Here is a 20,896-nt window from a genome sequence, read left to right as displayed (position 1 = left end):
AAAAGTGTGCAAACATTGTGTAGGAAAGTATGTGCTTGGGAAGGAGGAAAAGGAAAAGCTCAGGCGTCCTTGCTGCATACAGCAGATTTGCAAAGCAGCTCCGAGACTGGGTGATTGTATACTTGAATCACTGATTGAGTTGCCATAAAAGAGATCAAAAGTTTCTGCTGAAGGAGTGAGTGGTACATGAGCTATAATTGGTGCACGTGCAGTGTGTGTGGTCATAGCTGAGGCTCTTTGGTATTACAGACGGGTCATGAAATAAAAATAGGGATTCCCTTTGCCTCCCATTCAACACTACTCTGCTTCTCTGTTTTCCTCTCCTTTCTGTCTGACCTGAGACACAAGATAGCAATTTCTTTCTTTTTTTTTCTTTTTTTTTTTACAAATGAGTCTCTATGTGGCAGTAGACATTGCAAGTAAACCCTGCATCTATGTGTCTTCTGCACTATTCCATTAATGTTGCTGGATTTGCATTTGAGACATAAATGCAGAACTTGACCCATGATCTGAAAATGGCATTAACCTGAAGTCTGCCATCCTGAAGTATTTGTTGTTCCAGTCAGTGTTTAAGTCCTTGGGTGGGTTTTTCCTGCTGTCATTATGAGGTCTCGCTCTCCTTTGGTAGTTTCCTAGTGGTAATAATGTCTGGGAATTAATAAAATCACATATAATGTGCTTTCTAAGATCACTGATTAACAACAAAGAGTGTGTAAGAAATATCACATGAAGTTCAAGAAGAAAGAGCCTGATTCTATCTTTTGGAAAGAGAACAAGTACAGAAAGTGAATTCAACAGCTCTCTGTGCTACAAGGTCACCAGTGTCTCTGGAATATTGTTTGTTTGTAGCTCTAGTGAAGCTCGATAAATATTTTTCCTAGAAAAATGCACAGAAGTTGTGAGAATGCCTTATTTGGTGGTTATTGTTGTTATTCTTTTAGTACTGTTGGGAGCACTGCTTAGGAACAGCATACAGTGTCAGCACCTGTTTTATGCATGCGTACAATCACTAAGAATCTCTGCTACAGTATCAGTAGTTTAATACTGTACAAGCATCTTAATGACATAAGAGTAAAATCAGACCTTTCATGGAGTTTATTACCTTGAAACCTGGTAGTGTTGAGTCAGACTTTTCCAGAGACCCATCTTCCTTTAAGCTTTGAGTTTTCTGCGTTATCCCAGATACTCTTAGGCGTGGGAGTCACACTAAGCTGCAGGTTTGCCCCAGTTTATGTTGATCCAGATACCAAAGCAGGAATCAGAGCACCTGATGCTTTATCTACACTGATGGATCATGTGATGCAGTAGCAGGGGACCTGGGAATGCAAGAATTGGTGCTGAGGACTCAGTGTCCACACTGCACACAGCTCAGGGACAAAGGGTGTTAACTTCAGATTGCCTTTACTCTGGTCCCATGGACTGAAACACTGGTGGGTGGCATATCTTCCCCTTCAGAATTTATGCACTCTGGCTGCATCTGATGTGAACCAAACCATCGAATATTTGCTTCAAAAATGTATTCTTAAACTGAATTAACATGCTATTAGTGGTGCACTCTTATTCAGCTCCTGCAGCATAATTTTCTGTTGTAGAAGGAGGACTGATCTGAGGACTTTGTGCATTTTATGGGTGGCTGCTTTTAGAAGTGCCAGCTATTTGGTGATGGTTATCACCATCAATGGGTATTGTCCACTCTTCAGGTACTTGGTTCTCAGCCACTTGTACTCATGTCAGCCACAGTTAATTTCAGTTTGTGATGATGTGACAGATTATGACCCAGCAAATCCAGATCTTGGTCCCTTGTGTGTGCTATGATTATCTCTGGTGAGTGGAATGAATAGTCAGTTGTAGCCAGGTATATCTGGAATCCTCACAAAATGCATAGGCAAAGCTAAAGTGCCAACCTTTAATCAATAATGTACCAGTTAAAGGGATGGTTCCCTCTTTCCAGGCGTGGGTCCACTATGGGCACTGTTTTGAACATCTCTGTGCACACCAAGAAATAAGAAGCAATAGGAGGCACAAGGGACTGCCTTGTGTAGTGGCTTGTTCTTGGGGTAGACTCTGGAAAACTGGTGAAGGGAGGAGTGGCAGTGCTGCAGGTTCTGCCACCATGTAAAAAACATTCATCTCAGATTCCCACACATGAAGTTTCTGAAATGGTTAAATGCCCTTCACCTGCCATGTGGATTAATTTCTAGGGAGATGATCTCGTCACAAAGGATATCCCAAGGTATGTCACAGGTCAAAATAATATGTAAGCTGCTCAGTGTAATCAGCTTGTTGATTTCTTCTCTTTAGGTCTTCCAGAACTTGTCAGATAATTGACATAGCTCAAGTCTAATGCTGAACTCTACATTTGGGTCTGTATTTGGTCTGATAGACTGAGTGTGTATAACATGAAAACACCTCCTTGTCAGCTGCATTTTTTTTTGAGGAGGCTCAGGAGAATCTGTTATTGTACCTAAAATTGAATGTTTTCATTCTCAGCTACTGAACTGTCTGCCCTTAGCAGAGGACAGTCTGTTTTATTGTTAGATGTGAAGAATTTGTGTTTTATTAGTATCTCTGATTTTTGGGCATCTGGGGAAATGCTCATTCTTACTAATCAAAAGTTTTTGTGTCATCACAGAGGTAGGTTGAGCTTGATGAAGGATCCTAATAATTAACAGAAACAAACAAATCTGGAGTCATGCAGACAAAGAAAAAGCAGAGTGACAGGTGTCTGATGCTGCAAACCAGGAATTATTATTCTCTGTCTCTACAATTTCTGTGAGGGTTGTGGTGATCATTTGACTAAGAAGTTTTCTAGCAAACTTAGAGACATCTGTTCTGTCTTCAACTTTATGTCATTAGAGGCTGCTCTTTTCATTTCTGTGGGAAGCCATGGTCAATCCCTTTGAAACTTGAGGGATAGAGTGACGATTATGGCAGCTGAATGGAGCCTTCTGAGAGCTTCTGTCCTTAAAAAGTGAGAGACAGCATCCAGAAATGAATCTGATGCCTACTGATCAAAAGCTGACATGAAAGAAACTGGTTCAGGCAAGCCAAGTGGAGTCTCTCTTGATGACAACCTCAGTGTTTAACTTCTCCAGCTGTATCAAATTTTAGCAGCATTCGGAGGGATTTATTTCTTTCTTTGTTGATACTGGCCTTAAGCTATCCCAGGATAGAAGAAAAAAGGGTAGAACCAGGTTCTGCCCTTGTGGAAGATAAAGGTGTTCCTGTTGACATGCATTCTTGTGGGCAGCAGCAGCCAGGGTTATCTCATTTATCACTTTGTGCTGTGAAACATTTCTATCATGCGCCCTTCTCTTTCTACCCTTGGGAGAGCCCAGGGTCTCATATGTGCAATCAGGTCAGCTTTAGAATATAAGGGTTTTTCTCCTTCCCAGGAGGAAGGTATCTGTTGTTTTCTTCTGCTGATGGACCAGGTAGGGCAAGTAGGTGATAAATTCCGAAGTTAATCTTGAATTTCTTCCTTCTGAGGTAGTCTTCAGTCTTTCCATGTAAACTGCCAGAGCTTTAAGTAATGGCAATAGGGTAATGCTGCTTCATCCTGGACAAGAATCCAGCCTGATAGGCATCATGCCCACCTTTGTCCCCTGGTGACCTTACCCTTTGTCACCAGCTAGTTCTTTGATGCTGACCCAGAATAGTTTTCCTTTTGAAACCTGTCTCCCCAACAGGCCTCCTGTGATTTAATAAAATACTAATATTAAAGTACACCTTGTAAAAAAATGTTTTGTGGTGGTCTTTCAGCAGCTGATAATTGATCTGTTGCTCGATCCCAAGTTGTGATTAACTTCACAAATATTCTTGGTGGGGCACGCCCTAAATTCATTGATTAAATTGAGCCAAACCACAAAACAGCCTTTTGGCCCTTAAACTTTCCCCACATCAGAGCTGTCTGTGAATGCTACTCTCTTGCACAAGTGAACACTAGGTTCTCCCTGCTTTGTCCACTGGCATATCTGTGTTAACCCACTAAAGATTCTGAAACAACACATGGCGGGTTATATATTGAGAACGAACATTTCACACTCTTATTCTGGCTCGTGTGCTCCTTGGTCCCTGCCAGCATTCTGGTGCCTTGGGATTCTGCACTGCAAGGTAGTGATTTCAGTGCCTGAAGAACTAGGCATTTTGTATCTCCTTTTCCAGTTTCCATGGTTGCAAGCAATAATTCTGCAGCTTGGGGATGGAGGCAAAAGTGTCACATAGTCTTGTAAATTTTTTTATATTCTTTTTGACATGTTGTTGCCTAATGGCTCTCTGAAGGAGTCATTCCAAAACTATACTAAAAAATACATCTCCAGAATATATTGAAATATGGAGTAGCTGGAAATGCACTTTCATATAGTTTCAGGAAAGTGTGTTTTTTGAGGGATAATTGTTGATGATCTCATTGCCTTACTGGTAGCCTGAGTTTTTGAGATAATTCCCATGCCTACCATTCATATTAAGTCATGTTAGATTTTGGTGTCTCTTTCCATTAGATTTCTTTGGTAAAATTGTGACATTTTAATTGTGGTTGGCCCCCCCTTTGTTTGAAGGAGTTTCTGGCTTGTATATTTGGTCAGATTATTTGACGCAGCTTGACTTTTTTTCCCCCCATGGAATAGCTTGAAGAAAAACTCCACTGAGCAGGCAAGGTTCTTACATGCTGTCATTCTGAACTGTCATCTGAAGAGTTTGCTCTTAGCACAAGAACTAAGTGCTTGCTTTGAGAGGTCCTGTAAGTACAGAGCTAAGAAGTAAATGGCTGCAGGATCACCCCATAATCACTGATTAATGTAGACACTCCTAGTGATTTGTTTGTGGTGTTTGTGATTTGTTTGGGCTGAAGAGAAATGGGTTGATAATTAGCTACTGTTTGAAAGAAATCTTGGTTATGTTTTGTATATGCTAAGTGAAGATTTTAAACATCTGGATATTTCAAAGTGGGCATTTAGAGATCCACAGGGATGGGCAACTCAGTATTGGGTTTGGCTCTTCATCCACTTTGTTTCTAGCAGAGAAAAATGCAGTCATAGCTTTATATATATTGAACTGCATTTTTAAAACAAGTTCATGGTTATGGTCTGGTTCTCTGTTGTGTATTAATACACTTACACTAATACAGAGAGTTAGAGGGATTGTGTGTGTCTGTTGTGTTTAATCTGTGTACCAGCAGACTCAATAATCAAGTGATGTGCTTCATCTACAGATCTTTTGGAAAATTTCTCTAGAAAGGGAGTGTTTCATTACTGAGGCTGACCAACTCACATGCTATGGCAACCACAACTGTTTTATAGTGATAATAATAACAACTCATTTAGTAACGAGGAAAAACTAAATTAAAAACCAAGCACTCTACAGCAATTTGAGGTGAAGCAACAGAAAAAGAAATTGGCAACCATAACCATCTGCAAGCCGTGGTTCAAAACAGTAGCCTTATATTTCTTTGAAAATGAATCAGCTTTATTTGGAATATTTTGTAACTGCTAATCAAGTGAATGAATTAAATGGTCTTATGTTAGATCTTGAGTCTGCTCACATCTCCTGCTTTTTTTTTTGGCTGTGTCTTTTCTTCATCTGCAAACAATCACAGGTGTCTATGTAAAAATAGAACATCCTAAGAGATTTTTGAGATCCTGTGTTATTCTTACGGGTATCTTTTCCTTTTCCATCCATCTGCTCATCTTTCTTTAGAACTGTATTTAGCAGCAGAATTTTGTGCTCCTTTCTTTTGGAAATGGTGATCAGACATTTTCCTTGGTAGGTTCCTTGCTGCCCCTCATGTGATGGCCTTTCTGTCTTTCTCTGCCTTTTTTCAGTGCCCTTTCTGGGACTGGTCGCACTTCCAGTAACTTTCCTCATAGTTTTACTCTGCTTTGTTTTGCTAGTAAGCTAAGCTATTGCTGGTTGTAGGCTGGTTTTAGCAAGTTTTTCGTTGATCTTAAAATATTATGGGGTTTTTTTTTTTATCTTTATATACATTGCTTTGTTCTTGTCTAACCAGTTCCATTTCAGTTCCAGTTGGTCTTCCCAGATATTACCAGACTTTCAAAGCTCAAATCTAGTTGTCTTACTGCTGTTTTTTTTAAATTCTAGTTTTGTAAATACATGTTTAGCATTTTTAATCAGTGTGATTATATAATAGGTTTAGCAGCAGCTTAACCTGGAGGCTACCTTAAAAAACCTAATTGTGGCTATATTTTTTAGATCTTGTATGTTTTCCTGGCTTTAATCATTCCTGTAGCCAGAAGGCATCTGGCTAGATTTGTAAGCATTTAATCAACTTGTTTTGCTAATTGTTTATACTGTAATTTGTTGTTAGCATCTGGTTTTACTTGAGGTGTCTAAATATCTGTGCAGGCTTCTGTCTGTCAGTCTCTTCAGGAGCTATTTCTGCTTAAACCACTTCCTGAAAACTAGTGAACAATATTGAAATGATCTGCATTTTTAACACATAGTTACATTATAGATACTGGAGGGTATTTAAGAACTTTCCTTAACATAGCCACAGAGCTCTACTTTTGTTTTTATTGCCAGTTTATTTTAATCTTGATCCTGTGCAGTATTGAGTCATGCTAAAAATATCTTCATTAGGTTGCCATTGATCTACAGCAGGGCATTCAGGCATGCTGTGTCTGAGTCCTGTGATAACTTTGCTTTAATTAAGTTATTAAGTATATTGGAAAATTAAAGCCCCAGTAATTTAAATTTTTTTTCATGTGTTCCTTTTCTATGATTCTCAGATAGTTGCACTGATTTATCTAGTTACTTTTATTTAGATTTGCCTGTTAATTTTAAACTGGCTATGTTATCGTCTTGGAAATTCTTTAAGATTCCAGACTCTGTACTTAATACATATTTTGTGACTGATTGAAGCACATTTTTGCAGAACTACCATTTAAGAGCTTTGGAAGAATTTTTAAATCAAACTGTTATATATAATACTTCAGCTAATCTGTGTAACAGCATTTTAATGGAATATTGCATTGGAAAAAATTGATTTGGCATCTCTGCTTGGTAGTTTAAAACCAACCAGACACACTGGCTAACCATGCTCCTTTGTTTTGCTTTCTAGCCTTGTAAACATTTCCTCATTCCATCTGTGATGTCTATTCCATGCATGAATAAAATATGAAGTAATTTAATACCACGTAATATGTCAGGGAGGTTGCTGTTTACTCTCAGACTTGAAACTTTTTAAGATCATGTGCTGAAAGCTCTCAGGGTTTTGCTACTCATTTGGGGCCCTGCCTGTGAGGCCATGGTGTATGAACATGCCACATTCTCTGTAGGGTGGAGAAAAAAGAAGTATTGTTTTTGTACTTTTATTTGTATCATGACTGTATCTTCCTGTGGATGCTGAGGAGGAACAAGGAGTTAGTTCTTGGTTCTCTTCTTATGTTTGGAATCACAGAAAGGGTACAGAGCGTATGGCCATCCCAGCTATCAGCCTCATGGAAGCTCACATGTAGTAGGCAGCTGAGGCTGGATTGCAGACAGGGAACTGGAAGCCTCTGGAGTGCTTTACCTCACGACTAGTAACCTCTGAGGATACAGGTTACAAGGCAGGTGATGGGATAAAGGCTGTCTCTTAATAGCTTTGTGTCCTTAGCAGTTCCAAGCCCTGTGCCTATGCAGCAGGTCAGTCTCACGAGGCCGTGAGGGTTCGCATGTGCTCCATCCTCTGGGTGTGTGTTTGCTCTGCATCTGGCAGGTTGCAGAGTTCTGCTGGTGCAACCATGCACTTGTGCCAGGATGCAGAGTGTCTGGGCACGCGTTTCAGTCTCTGGTAGGATACCTTCAGACTGTATTCTCATGTGCTAGTCTGTGCTGCAGCATTTCCAGAAGCATTCAGTGTCTGTGGAAACATCAGTGTGACACAGTAGTGGCAAAAAACACTCTTGTGCCTTGTCTGTGTCTGTGGCCAGTGGTGTCTCTTGAACCTGAGCTGACTGCCTGTGTATGTTTTAGAGTCTCTGTGTTCCAGCCCGAGCACCGGAGAAAGAATCAAGAGACGTCTTCTGTTGTTTCCAGAGGTGGTTTATTTATCTAATTTAAAAGTTCTTTCCCTGACTAGCCACAGTCCTTCCAGCTAGTCAGCCCCAGGCACACTGCCCGCCCCTGGGATGGCACTATCTTTTATACTAAAAACTACGTAAACATTATTTACAATTATCTTCCAATACCTATCACTTATATTGTATGTAAGTGATATATAGTCTGGTTCTTATATAGTCTGGTTCTACTCTAGACCAATCCAAATGTGCCAACATCACCCAGAAGATGGATGCTAGGAAGAAGGAGAAAGAAGGAACAGAACATGCCCAGATTCCTCCATCTTGACCCCAGACTCTTATTATATATAATCTTAAAAACCTACTTTTTCACTTTATAATAATCTAACTTACACTCTACTTAGTTTTTGTGACTTGTAATTCTTCATGTAAAGGTGGTAATTTTTTCCAGGGAGAGAAATCCAAGGCACAGGGGCTTTGGGCACTGTGCCAAGGCTCCTGAGCCCCCTTCCCGGGTCTCGGAACAGTCCAGGGAAACCAGAGGGATGCCTTGGGTTTCCACATGTGCCGTCTCTAACTCCTCCCTCCACATATAAATAAAGATTACAAATGTGCCTTAGCCATTATAGTGATTAGCACACAGTCCATACTCAAAATTGAATCTAAATGAATAACCTTGAGTTCTATCAGACTTTTGTTTCTTGGTGTACATCAGTTTTAATAATGGAAAAGAATACAGTTAAAATCAGTGTTTGACTAGTAGTTACTAAACATGTTTTTTTCTTAAATCAGAACACAGTGCCTCTGACAGTGAAAAATGGACACCAGAATAGCTTCAATTTGTTATTTTAAACAGCCTGACAGCTAATATATAGTCAATATTTAAGTGTGAATGAGATGTGAATATTAAAAAAGGTATTAAATCATTGGATTTCTTTATCTGTAGTGCTTTCTTCTCAGAAAAGAGGACACCATCACTCCAGATGATGACCTGTGTTTTGTCAATTAAATTGCTGTAGCTTCCTTGATGAAATAACTATTAGGCAAGCCTTCCTGAAAACGTTTGTGGCTTGCATTTTCCCTTTTCTCCCTCCTTGATTACAATTCCCTGGCAGAGAGCAGATTGCTCAGCAGACTGCTAGACATTAGAAAACCAAATTCAGATATATCAAACTGTGATCCCACACATGAAAATGACAGACTCTAGTAAACATGCATGAGCTGATTTTAGTTTTTCAAATACCCATTTTTTTCCAGCTTGCCTTTGTATCCAGGCATTTGTTCAATATATTGCCATAGAATATTTAAGGAAATAGTTTCAATAATAACTTTCCATGAGGACAGTATCTTCAAAAAACTTCACTTTCCATTTCACATCAAGAAGAATTTCTATGTATAGATAAGTGTATTTACAAGTTCCTGCTTGGCTCTTTGGTTTTATTTTAGTCCATGATCTGTACAAACTTCTCTTTGGACAGTTAAGAGCATGTGATACTTGCAGGATATAATGGGAATTGTGGTTTTGTAGCAAACAGTCTCTGGAGTCATCTTACAAGTGAGTTTTATTGTGTGCTAAAGCCATCTGTGTGACTGTTAGCAGTATTGTCTGGACAGCCCTAAATCAAATCCTGAATGGGCAAGATGGCAGCAGGCAGGTTTATACTGGTATCCTTCAGGTTAAACCCACTGATGCCCAGGCTTTTTTTCCTCCTGGCATAAAAAGTATTAGCAAGAGGTAAGTTTATGCTAGCTGTCCTTGTTTCACCAAGATCTATCTTCTGCAAACAGGCTTGTGTTTACAGAAACCAAAGGGAAAAAAAGCATGTGAGCGGCATAAAGCCACTGTGGTCCAAATAGTTGTGTATTTGCATAACTGAGCAGTATTTAAAGGACTGTCTGGCTTACTTTAGGGCAGTTTACTACACACTTTTCTTTAAGAGTGTGTTGTCTCCAGGCATTCTCTCAAGAAGGGGAAGTAAAAGGCTCTGATTCTAAACAGCACTGTTCTCACACAGAAGTAGAAAACAAGTTTAACTGTCTTGTTCTAGTTTTTGATAAATGGACATTGACATGGACTACGAAAGACCCAACGTTGAAACTATCAAGTGTGTGGTGGTTGGAGATAATGCAGTGGGAAAGACTCGTCTGATCTGTGCGAGAGCCTGCAACACAACCTTGACTCAGTATCAGCTGCTGGCAACGCACGTCCCAACTGTCTGGGCCATTGATCAGTACCGTGTCTGCCAGGAGGTAAGGACTGCAGGTGTGCAAAGTGTGCAGCACATGCTGTCAGGTGCTACTATTATTTATTGGCAAGCCTTACTCTGCCAGGATGCAGCAATGAGCTCACAAGTATTTTAGGAGTGACCTCTACTGCAGCCATGGTCTGATACACCTCTCGTTCTAAAGCAATTTCTCAAACCTATTTTAGGGAGATAAATATTCTGCCTGTTTTCTAAGATGCATCATTTGGTAAAAACTACATGAGATAGACCCTTGACCTAGTATATTTTGGACCTTTTGATGGGGTGAATTAGAAAAGTAATTGTTTGATGGAGAGAAAGAGAATGTTCTGTGTGTTCTGTTCTAGGTCCTTGAACGCTCAAGAGATGTTGTGGATGAAGTGAGTGTTTCCCTCAGGCTGTGGGATACTTTTGGAGACCACCACAAAGACAGGCGCTTTGCCTACGGAAGGTAAATTGATTGAAGCAAAATTTCAAGAAATACTTGTGTTCAAATTTTAGAGTAGAAATAAATAGCAAATCTGAGTTTTGAAAAGCAAGGACTTAACAATCACGGGTATTCATGTTCCTGCCCACTGCAAAGAGGATTATCTGCAGCAAGGATTAAAAAGATATAAATATTTTAAAAAGCAACATAGTTTTACTATGCCACATTTCCTTGAACAGCATGCTAAGCTCTGTCAACAACTGTTGTCCTATTTTGAATTTTAAATAACATTCTCCAAAATAAGATTGTAGTTTCACAGAATTGAGCATGAGCATTCTCTGCCTGTATAAGCAGTGTTTGATATAGTTGCCTAACAAGCAACAAACAAGGAGAGATGTTGGGAAATATCACTCTCACTCACTGAAATATTTATTTTATTTAAACCTTTGATGTTGAATGGGCAACTAGCCTCTTGATAGCAGAGCCAGATTCATGAAAGATGAGGCTTTTCTGTGTTTCCTTAATTAAAGCTGAGGTTTTTCTTCTATAAATATAAAATGTCTCTTAGTGAATCAATTAACCCTGGAAATTCTAAAAAATACATGTATAATAAATACATATTTAAATTAATGTGATCTAGGTTTTTCCAGCATGCATTATATATGTGTGTGTGTATATATATGTATGTAAAAGTTCAGCATAGTTACATCAAGTACTGAAGCCAGTGATAGTCTTTCTGGTTTGTTTAATTAGATCTGACCTTGTGGCAGTACAGACAGCAGAACAGCTGTATTAGGCAAATACTGAGCTGAAGGTGGGTTTTGGACATGTATTTTCATAACTCACATTTGAGAGGTCTCAGTCCTCATACATTTTTTCACCTTGTTGAACTTTTTCATAACCTTTTCATATCTGCTTCAGTCGCTGCAGACCTTCAAAGACAGACACATTTTTTTTCCAGCTGGGAATTCCCTTTGTAGAGCGTCAGCCCCAGCTTTCTATTGCATGTGGCCAAAATGTACTGTCTTGCTGTTTTTCTTCTCTCTGTGCTGCCTGATGACCCAAGTGACTTTGAAGGAGGATGGTCTTTTCTATTCTCTACCCCTTAGAAATGCTGTATAAGGTTCTGCTGGTTGAATCCACCCATTAAATTTTCAGGCTGTAGAACTCTGCATGTTTGTACAAACCCTCCTTTGTGTACAGCACTGTGTTAGTTGAGTTTTCACAGAGTCAGGATTTATCTGGAATTTTCTGTCAGGAGCAAAACTGGCAACACATCTGGGCTGCACAACCTGTACAGTTTGTAAGTAAGCTTTGTGAGAAAAAGTTACAGACTGTAAGGTAATATTTACCTTAATATTTAGTGCTACTGGAAGACATTCATAGATACTGTTTCACCTTTTGGCAGCATGTGGAGCCTGCATTGATAAATTTGGATGTAACTTCATGTTTCCACTCACTGTTCCATTTTGATGTGGCCTCCTGATATTCTGCAACAGATACTGTGTTACTGAGAAGATTACTGGAGATTAGGAGCACAGAATCAGGCATGTTCTGAACCCTGATCCCACGTTTACTGACAAGATGGGAGAGGGAGGAAACAACATACTTAGATTCTAATCCTGCAAACACCAAGGAGGACGTGAATAATCTGAGATCTCAAGGATTAAGCATATGAACACAGTGATTCATTTGTGATTTTAGCAGAACTGAACTTGTATAGAATGAGGTTTGTTATATCCTAATTAGCTTTTAAAAGGCTGTCTGGAAGACTGCTCTCCTGTTAGTGGTCGTTCTGCAAGTCTATTAATGAAGAAAGTAACTGGAAACTCTAAAGAAACACTTCATAAATGGAATTTCAGTTTTAAAATGTTGTGATTGTAAGCACTGCTTAGGTACTTGGTTGTTTCAAAAATGTTAATGTTGCATTTAAAGCAGTCCATTTAGTATTTTACCTGAGTTGGCATTTTAAAAAGAGTTTTTCAATGTTGAATGTTCATATTTATAGGAATTTCTTTTAAATCACCTCTGTACATTGAGCTGCAGTCTAGTCAGCTGTGTCAAATCTTGCAATACAGTGAAAGGCCTATTTTATGCCAAACTGATGAAGGTTACACCTGCAAGTGCCTCATGTTTTGATTGTCTGAAGGATCATATAATAATATATCCTTTGAATAATAAAGAATTCTTTGGTTCTCTTAAAAAAATTCTGTGCATCTGCACCTTATGCAGGGGAAGGCTTACTGCAGCAAACATTCAGCCAAGACCTCTAATTGTCCTAAACCTGGTGTAACAAGAACCAGCAAGTCATTAACTCGCCTGCTGCTCATTGGAAAAGTTTGCTCCATACAGTTTTAGAAAATGTTACATAAATAGATTATGCTATAGATGACAGGGTGAACAGTTAATAGGACTTGTAGCACAGATAAATCCTTCTTAACTTTATTTTTCACAGATAGAAACATGAAAAGAGAATGAGAAAAGGAATCTGTTTTCCACTGCTTTTGTGTGACAGAACGAGAAAAACATTTAAATGCCACTGGGGATGGAATAGTTAATGTTTCTCTGCCATCCCTTAATGGGAGTATGGAGAGTGAGATCAGCTTGCATTCTGCTCTGTGGTGTTTAGTTTAATGATCACACTCCTCTGGGAGCTCTAGGAAACAGTTCCTGACAGCTTAAGGGAGTGAGGGGGATGTGGCTTCAGAGACTTGTGGAAATATTTGCTGCAGTTTTACAGAATGACATTTTTCCCCTTCGTTAGACTAAAGTGTGTGCTTTAGTTTTGTAAATACTCTGTTCAGTTCAGCTTAGGCAATATGTAATGCCAAACAGCCATTTATTAATAATTTCCCATAGGGTTTCATTTGGTGCACAATCATCCGAAAATGCTGTAAAATGATAATGTCTTGGTTACATTTAGTGTATTGATTTCCAGCTCCCAGGCACCTCCTTGTTTAATAACAGTCTAGTCTTGGTGCTATTGTATTCTCTCAGCCTGCAGATGAGGTGTGAACTTCATTTAAGGTCCAAGGTGTTATTCTGTAGCAGTTTCTCTGGGAGGCAGGCATAAAGACAAAACATCTTAATTTACATTTCAACTTGTCAGGTTTTACTATCTTCCATCCTCCTATCCAATCTGGTTTCGAATGAGAGTGTCAACATATCATCATGTTCAAACCAATTCTAGAAGCTGGGTTGTAGTTATTTTTCTCCATTTTTGCATCCTTTTCTTAACACCCCCCCCACCCCCTTAACCATGTTTGGCTAATTTGATACCTCTGTATCCTAGGTTTTTATGACATGCACTCTAGTAGGTGTAAACATGGGCACAAACCTGCAGAGAGTTAATTCAGTTCAAATCAAATATTTATTCTCAATACCATGAATAGGGGTTGTCAGCTAATTCAACCAGCATGACTTATTTACTTGCAACTTAAATATGAGCTGTAGACCAAACAAAATCTGTTCATACAGCATGGACAGAAAACAGCTTTTTCCTCATGACTTAAAAATGTGAATGAGTCTTGCTGTTATACTGCTGACAGAGCCTCTTAGAATATATTTAGAGTATTTCCTCTGTTGTGAATGGATTTTGTAAACCTTGTGGGTATATTGCATGTATGCAGAGGAGCACATGCATTTGATTTTTTCTGTGTGATTACAATTCCCTTCACCAGTTACTTCAATGTCATTGAATCCCTAAAAATATACCTTCTGAATGCTGCTGAAAGGAGTCCATGAGCACAGGGCTTTAGCACTGATATCTGAAGACTTCCACCAACTTCTTTCTGATTTTTTTCCTCAAGGGACAATGATGATGCTATTTCTGTAAGAACAAAACCAAGGTAGCTTTGATATAAAATGGTATTTGCATTCATCAAGTTCAGTGAGATTAGGGTGAGGTTTGTGGCTTCACAGAGTTACTTGGTCTGCCTTTAGTTAGATCAGTGCCCTCCCTCATGGAGCAGATGGTGCCTAAACTGAGACTGGGCCAGCAGCTCCTCTTCTTTCTTCAGAGAAGGTCTGAGGTTTCAGAAGTTCCTACATTCCCTGTGCTTCAAAAGCCATTACTGTCCTGGGTTGGAAGGGATCCTCAGAGATGTCTCTCAAGCAGGGTTAATTAACAGACACAGGACAATCTCTTGCTTCACTAGCAAAGGTTCAGCTGATGGGGAATCCATCAGTAGCTTTCAGATGTCTCTCGGCTTGGCTGCTTCCTTTTGTTATATTTTCTGCCACAAAAAAGCAATAGGCACTGTATTCAAATAATCTTCAGCTACCCAAATTTGTGAGGCTCCCCTTCTACTTTACAGTGGTTTATAAGCTGTCCAGGTTCTTCATCAGGTGATCACAAAGGACTGTGAAAAAACATTTTTACAACATATTCATATATTTGTTATGATTTTTTTCTCTTTTGAGTTTGACTTATGCCCAAGAAATAAGCAGAGAGGTTCACAGAGACAGCTTTCTCCAGTAACTTTATTCTGATATGCTGTGTGCATGGCACTTTTTTTTCTTCTTTTGTTACATATGTGAACATTTGAGGCTTTTTCATTCAGCTGATGGGGAAGTAAATGCTTTATATACATAGGCCATTGAAATTAATGCAGATCTACTTTTCTCCTCTGCAGCTCACCATGGTTCCAAACTCTGAGTAGAAAGAGGTTGCTATGGAATTTTGTTAGTAGTACTTCTTTATAAAAATGTGTGCCAAATGGCTTTGGTGGGCCTGAAGCTCAACTTGATGTAGATGTAATTTATCTATAATAGAAGGACACCTCCAATGCTGTAAGCCTTCCTTAAGGAGTAAAAATGTACGTGGCAGTTGTTATTTGTGATATTTTCATATTTTACCTTGCTTTCCTAAGTCAGGGGATGGATGAAAAGGGGGCATTTGGGCTCTACACTGAAAGGCTGTAAGGCAGCATCAAAATCTTTTGGAAATTTTAAGTGTGGGAAGATACTTTCTGTCAAAATCTTGATCTTAGTGAATTATTTCTTTGTGAATATGTACTAGCTGGATTTCTTATTCTATTTTCCACTCCAAGGGTCTCAGTATTTCAGTCTGGTTTTCTTGAAGCATGTCAGACTATGTAAAACACTCTGCACAACCAGTTATGACTGTTTTAAAATGAGTTCTTCTCAATAACTTTGTGACATCAACGTGCCGGTTAACATTTCTTGATAGTTTAATTTAAATTTTGAAAAAGAAAAGGAGGCTGGCTTTGGTGATAGCCCAAAGAAATAAAAAAATGGAAAAGTTAATATTTTCTCCACAAAGAGAGGCATCCCCTTGTCCAGTATCCATGTCTTCTCTGACTTCAAAAGCCACTCCCATACTGGATGCAAACCAAAACCTGTGATTTTTTCATCTTGTCTGAATTTTTTCCCTCCTTGGCTTCATCAGTACTTTTAAGGAATTACATTCTCAGTAAATTTTGAGATCTAACTTTGGATCTTCCTTCTATTTTTTTTCCTATTCCATTCTTGCATCCCTCTGCTACCTGGAAATAATTTTTTTCTTCTAAACATGCTGCTTCAGCTGCTGATGTTTTAACTGAAGTTCTTGTTACCTTTTTTTAAACTCAGTATGTTTTTCTGATTGACCATTGGTTCCTGGGATGTTTTTAGATGATGATGCCAGGAGTAAAGAAATTATTTACTTCTTTCATTTATTCTTTTTCAGTGTCTTTGGTGAAAGTTAGTTGGTTTTCTGTAAAGAGTGAGCATGCAGTTCTCGTCTGTAAGCTGCCTCCAGAAGATTGAAATGCCCATCTTTCCTTGCGTTTCTGGTTCCTCCACTGTTTTGTGAATTGTCTCTCATTATTTTGTCTTCTGACTGTTGTCTGGAGGCAGCAGTCAGCTGATATATCTTACAAGCCCCTTTTGTATATTTTGGTTTAGCCCTGAGTTGATCAAACGTGTTCCAGTGGGCCCTGTACCTTCACTTGCTCCAGCATTTTCTTTCATCATTCTCCATTATCTCGGGCTTCATGTCTTACTTCTATAAACCCTGACTTGGCATGTGATATCCAGAATATTTCAGTATTACAGCATCAATTAACTGTGTCTAGGATTCTGTTTATTGTAGAATTCTTACTCCTTTATTAGAAACGCAGTAACCAAGATCTCTGCTTCAGGAATGGGGAAAAGACACATATTGGTATTTTATGTATTATATGAATGTATATACCTGATTCCAAAGAGGAGTTTCCTGAGTCTATTAGCCAAATGTGGCCCAGAATCATGCTGGGGTACCTTGAAGGCAGCCTGTTTCAACTGCAAGGACCTATTTAGCACTAAGCTGGAATTTTTCATATGTAAATGTTGAATCAGACTTATATGTGAATTTACTTCACATAGTCACCAACAAAATAAACCAAATTCCAAGACTGTGTAAGCCCTCCTTTCAATTAATTTTTTGTTTGGTTTTCTCTTGTTACATAGTCCCACACAACTTTGCCATTCTTTTTAGGGTTATTGCTGGTCAGCCATTCGTACCATAAGACTAGCTCTTCCAAGCTTCTGCAAAATCAGATATTTTAATCATTATTATTAAAACATTTTTTTGTCATTCTCTGTAAATGCACCAGAGTTTTCCCATGAGTACTTCAAAGGACATAGAAGAGATTTTTAAATCGTTAATATTTAAGGTTTGCAAGGAATGTATGGGAAAACACTTTCCACTTTTGAGGAACAGTCATGAAATAGGCAATTTTCTTAAAGGTAGCTTTTTCTTCTTCTTTTTGTTGTCGTTTCCAATTGAAGATGACATTACAGAAACAGACCTATGTGCTACTCACTACATCTGAATGTAATTCAGGGCATTTTGACAGTTTCCCACATTACACTGGTACTTAAGAAGCTTCACTGCTGTAGGTAAAGTATAGAATTAATTGATTCTCCTGCTCACATCCAGGGCACTGCATGGTCTTGCCCTGCCTTATTTGAGTATCTTCAGTTCTTCACCTGCCAGGCACCTCCCCCCTGCATTTTAGTTCATCCAAATCTGACTAAACCCATGTCAGCCTTGCTTATCTGCACAATTTTTGTTTTTCAGTTTATTGAGATGCTTGCATGAAAAATGTTGTCTAACTGAGTTCATCTGTCTCTTCAAAATACACTTGGGCTGACATGGAAATGTAGCAGGATTTTGCTCAGCCATAAATTAGATTCTCAAATTAATTCTTAGGTGGCCTTCTGATTCCTAAACCTACTGTGTTTGGGAGCTTGGGAGCTGGCATTCAGGCTGCTGCCCTACACAGTCTTTCCTTTCAGAGGTTTGAAGGATGGTGCAGGAAGACAGCAGAGATAGCTCTTGTCAAATTGTCTTTCTCACTGTTTTTTTGGCAGTGGCTTGGATGCTCACTGTACATCTGATCCAGTTCATATCTCTCACACTGCTCACAGGGTGGCAGCACACCATGTGCTCAATCCTGCCATAGGTTAGCCTGTCTAGAAGGTTTGTTTTCATTCTCTGAACTCTAAAATGGGGTAGTAGTTTCCCTCAGATGTTCTTCTCCAAGTTTAGGAAAATATCTCTGCATGCTTTGAGGTAGTACCTACATTGGGTAGATGTGTTGCTTTCTTATTTTCTTATTTTCCCACAGCAATCTTCTATAGAAGGAAGGCCATAGCTATGTCTAGACCACATTGAGTTGACTTCAGATGTCTATAATTTCCATTAAAAAATTCAAAATTCTGTGAATCCAAGGGGAGTGTTTTAAGTACTCTTATACTCTTCTTACTTTTAATGTGAGACTCCTGGTCAGCCAGGAAGTGACAAACATGGGAGTGGAGGATGGTTTGCCTACAGCTGAAAGTATCTGCTCCCCTTTCTCCCTGCCAATGCCACACATCTACATTTTGGTCTTCCCTGTTTGGAGCCCCAGGGAGTAGAAGTGTTTTCTTCCACAGGTGATGCAGAGTGTTTCACTGGTGGTTGATCACATGCTAGAGCAAGTCACACAGAAATTAGGGGGTTTTGGTGATGTTTAAGTAGGCTCAGAAGTTCAAATAAGAGTAGATGGTTTACAATTTTTTCCTGATAAACCTATGAAAATATAGAATGTAAGAATAAAACAGCTATACATTTTCAGCTTGTACCACAGAATCTACTAGACAATGTTGGATATGCAAGGTTCAATTTCTGATTGCTGAGTTATTTACATTGCTTTGTTTCTCATGATATTTCAATATCAAATAAAAGTATATCCAATATATATACATTTATACATTTGTTATATTTAAAAAAGGTGGATGCACACGGTGCCTTCCTATTGCCCATCTCCGTTGGATGGTGCTCCAGGAGGAATGTGATGGAAAAGTTCTAAAGCATTTGCTAGAGAGGGACCTTTAACAAGAGCATGTAGTGGCAAGGCAAGGACAAATGGCTTTCGACTGAGTGAGGTTTAAAATAGACATTAAATGTTTAAAGTTGCATTCACTGTGCTGTGAGTGCACAGGCTGCCCAGAGAAGCTGTGGCTCTCCCATCCCTGGAAATATTCAAGGCCAGGCTGGAAGGGGTTCTGAGCAACCTGGGCTAGTGGAGGGTCTTCCTGCCCATGGTAGGGGGTGGAAAGTGTTGGTCTTAAAGGTCTGTTCCAACCCAAACTCTTCAAAGATTCTATACAGCACTTCTTGATGTTCAGATTTATAAAAATATTTTTTTAATTGTTCCTGAATTTTACTGGGAAATGGCTATGAAATTTTGTTTTTAGAATAAGTGCAGCTTGTATTTTTGAATATGTTGCTGCAGAGAGAAAGGACGGATCAGGTTTACTTCTGTTTTCTTCCTTCTTGTTCTCTAGGTAACCAACACAAAAAGTAACTGCACAAAAATGGCAATAACATAGACATTTTTTAAAAATCATACCCTTTTACATTCCCTGCGAATATTAAAATAACATTGGTAAATTTTTAATGTTTAGGAAATATTAATGCATTAAATGCATAATATTAAAGAAGACAGGGTCTGCTTTTCATGAACAAATGTCAAACCAAACTTTATACTGCGGTGTTAGCAAGCTGTAGAAGTGCCTTTGACATTAACAGGAACTGCAGGTACTTTAATGAAAGTTTCCAAAGGACATGTTTCCTCAAATGCTCAGTTCTATGTAGATGGTTAATCTTCCTTATAGACTTCTGTCTCCAGTTCATACTGAGTGCAAATTGTGCTTAGGACTTGAATGAAAACTTAATTTATTATGATAGAGTGGCTGTATTTTGTGAGCTAGCAGAGCCAGCTGTGGTGCTGGTTCAGCATGTGAACTCTGCCACTACCCAGTGATTTCCCATACGTCCTGTTTATGGCACACAACCATTCATTTCAGCCCAGTGCAGAACTCTCAGGAATCTTTGTTTTATGGGGTTTTAACACAGGATAAATAATTTGCAAATCAAATTTTTTACCTCTTTACTCTGTTATTCTTTTCATGTGGAAGGCAGTAAGGTGAGACTGTCCTGTTGGTACAGTGCAGTAAGTTTTGGAAAAAAACCTCAGCTTTGCTCAGTTCCGTTTTACAATTGCCCAGCAAAGGTCAGAGGTGAGGAATTGCTCAAGAACCACGGTGGCAAAAACATGATACTCCCTTGGCAAGGGCTGTAACACATGCAGAGCTGTGCTGGGGCCAGCTTGCTGGGTGCCCCAGGACATAGCTCACCCCTGCTCCCTCTGGAGTGCGCACTGTGCCCAGCCCAGCATCGGGCACCTGGGGGAACTGGTGTGTCCTGCCTGTTAGTGCTTGCTGGAGCTGTTTCCTTTTGGTTTTCTGGGAGATGTGATACGTGTCTCGTGGCTTGTAAAGTCAGGAGTGTTGGATCCTCGTGACTGCAATTACTGGGCTTAGGCATTAATTTCTGAAGGATGCTGGACAGGCTGTCTCTCTAAGATACTTAGTTGTAGTTAGAAGCAGCCAGGCAGCCAACACTTGCCACTCCAGCAGTTGTGATGGCCTTGAATTAAACAGCAATTGACCATATTAGAATACATGTAGCACAGAGTTTTTTGTATCTTAACTGTACATTGATATCTCTTTCTGGGAGATCAGCAAATGTCTGCTGGGTTTTAGGTTTTACTCTTACCTGACCTTGAATAGAGTGAGTTTGAGTTTAAAGCATGTTTGTCTCAGCTGTGCAGCAGACCATTGTGTTGGTTGCTTAGTCCTTCACTATTTACTAGAGAACTTTCCAGTTTGAAAAGGCCTTG

The 20,896-nt window shown here is 39.2% G+C and overlaps 1 protein-coding gene across 3 annotated transcripts in view; it reads left to right on the top strand.

Annotated features, from left to right (window-relative positions):
• Window positions 1-20,896, top strand: part of RHOBTB1 (Rho related BTB domain containing 1) — a 52,780-nt gene that overhangs the window by 19,488 nt on the left and 12,396 nt on the right. For 2 of the 3 annotated variants that reach the window (XM_033066660.1, XM_033066661.2), the window contains 2 exons: window positions 10,064-10,265; window positions 10,606-10,709. In XM_033066660.1, the coding sequence (XP_032922551.1) occupies window positions 10,074-10,265; window positions 10,606-10,709 (296 nt within the window). In that variant the 5' untranslated portion in view covers window positions 10,064-10,073. Of the gene's footprint in view, window positions 1-10,063; window positions 10,266-10,605; window positions 10,710-11,438; window positions 11,500-20,896 lie in introns of those variants that run through there. The other variant, XM_033066662.1, reaches the window with a different exon arrangement.

The sequence above is a fragment of the Catharus ustulatus genome, chromosome 8, assembly GCF_009819885.2.
Source record: "Catharus ustulatus isolate bCatUst1 chromosome 8, bCatUst1.pri.v2, whole genome shotgun sequence".
Taxonomy (NCBI): domain Eukaryota; kingdom Metazoa; phylum Chordata; class Aves; order Passeriformes; family Turdidae; genus Catharus; species Catharus ustulatus.
Note: the sequence above shows the minus strand (reverse complement) of the source record. Positions and strands in the feature narration are given on the sequence as shown.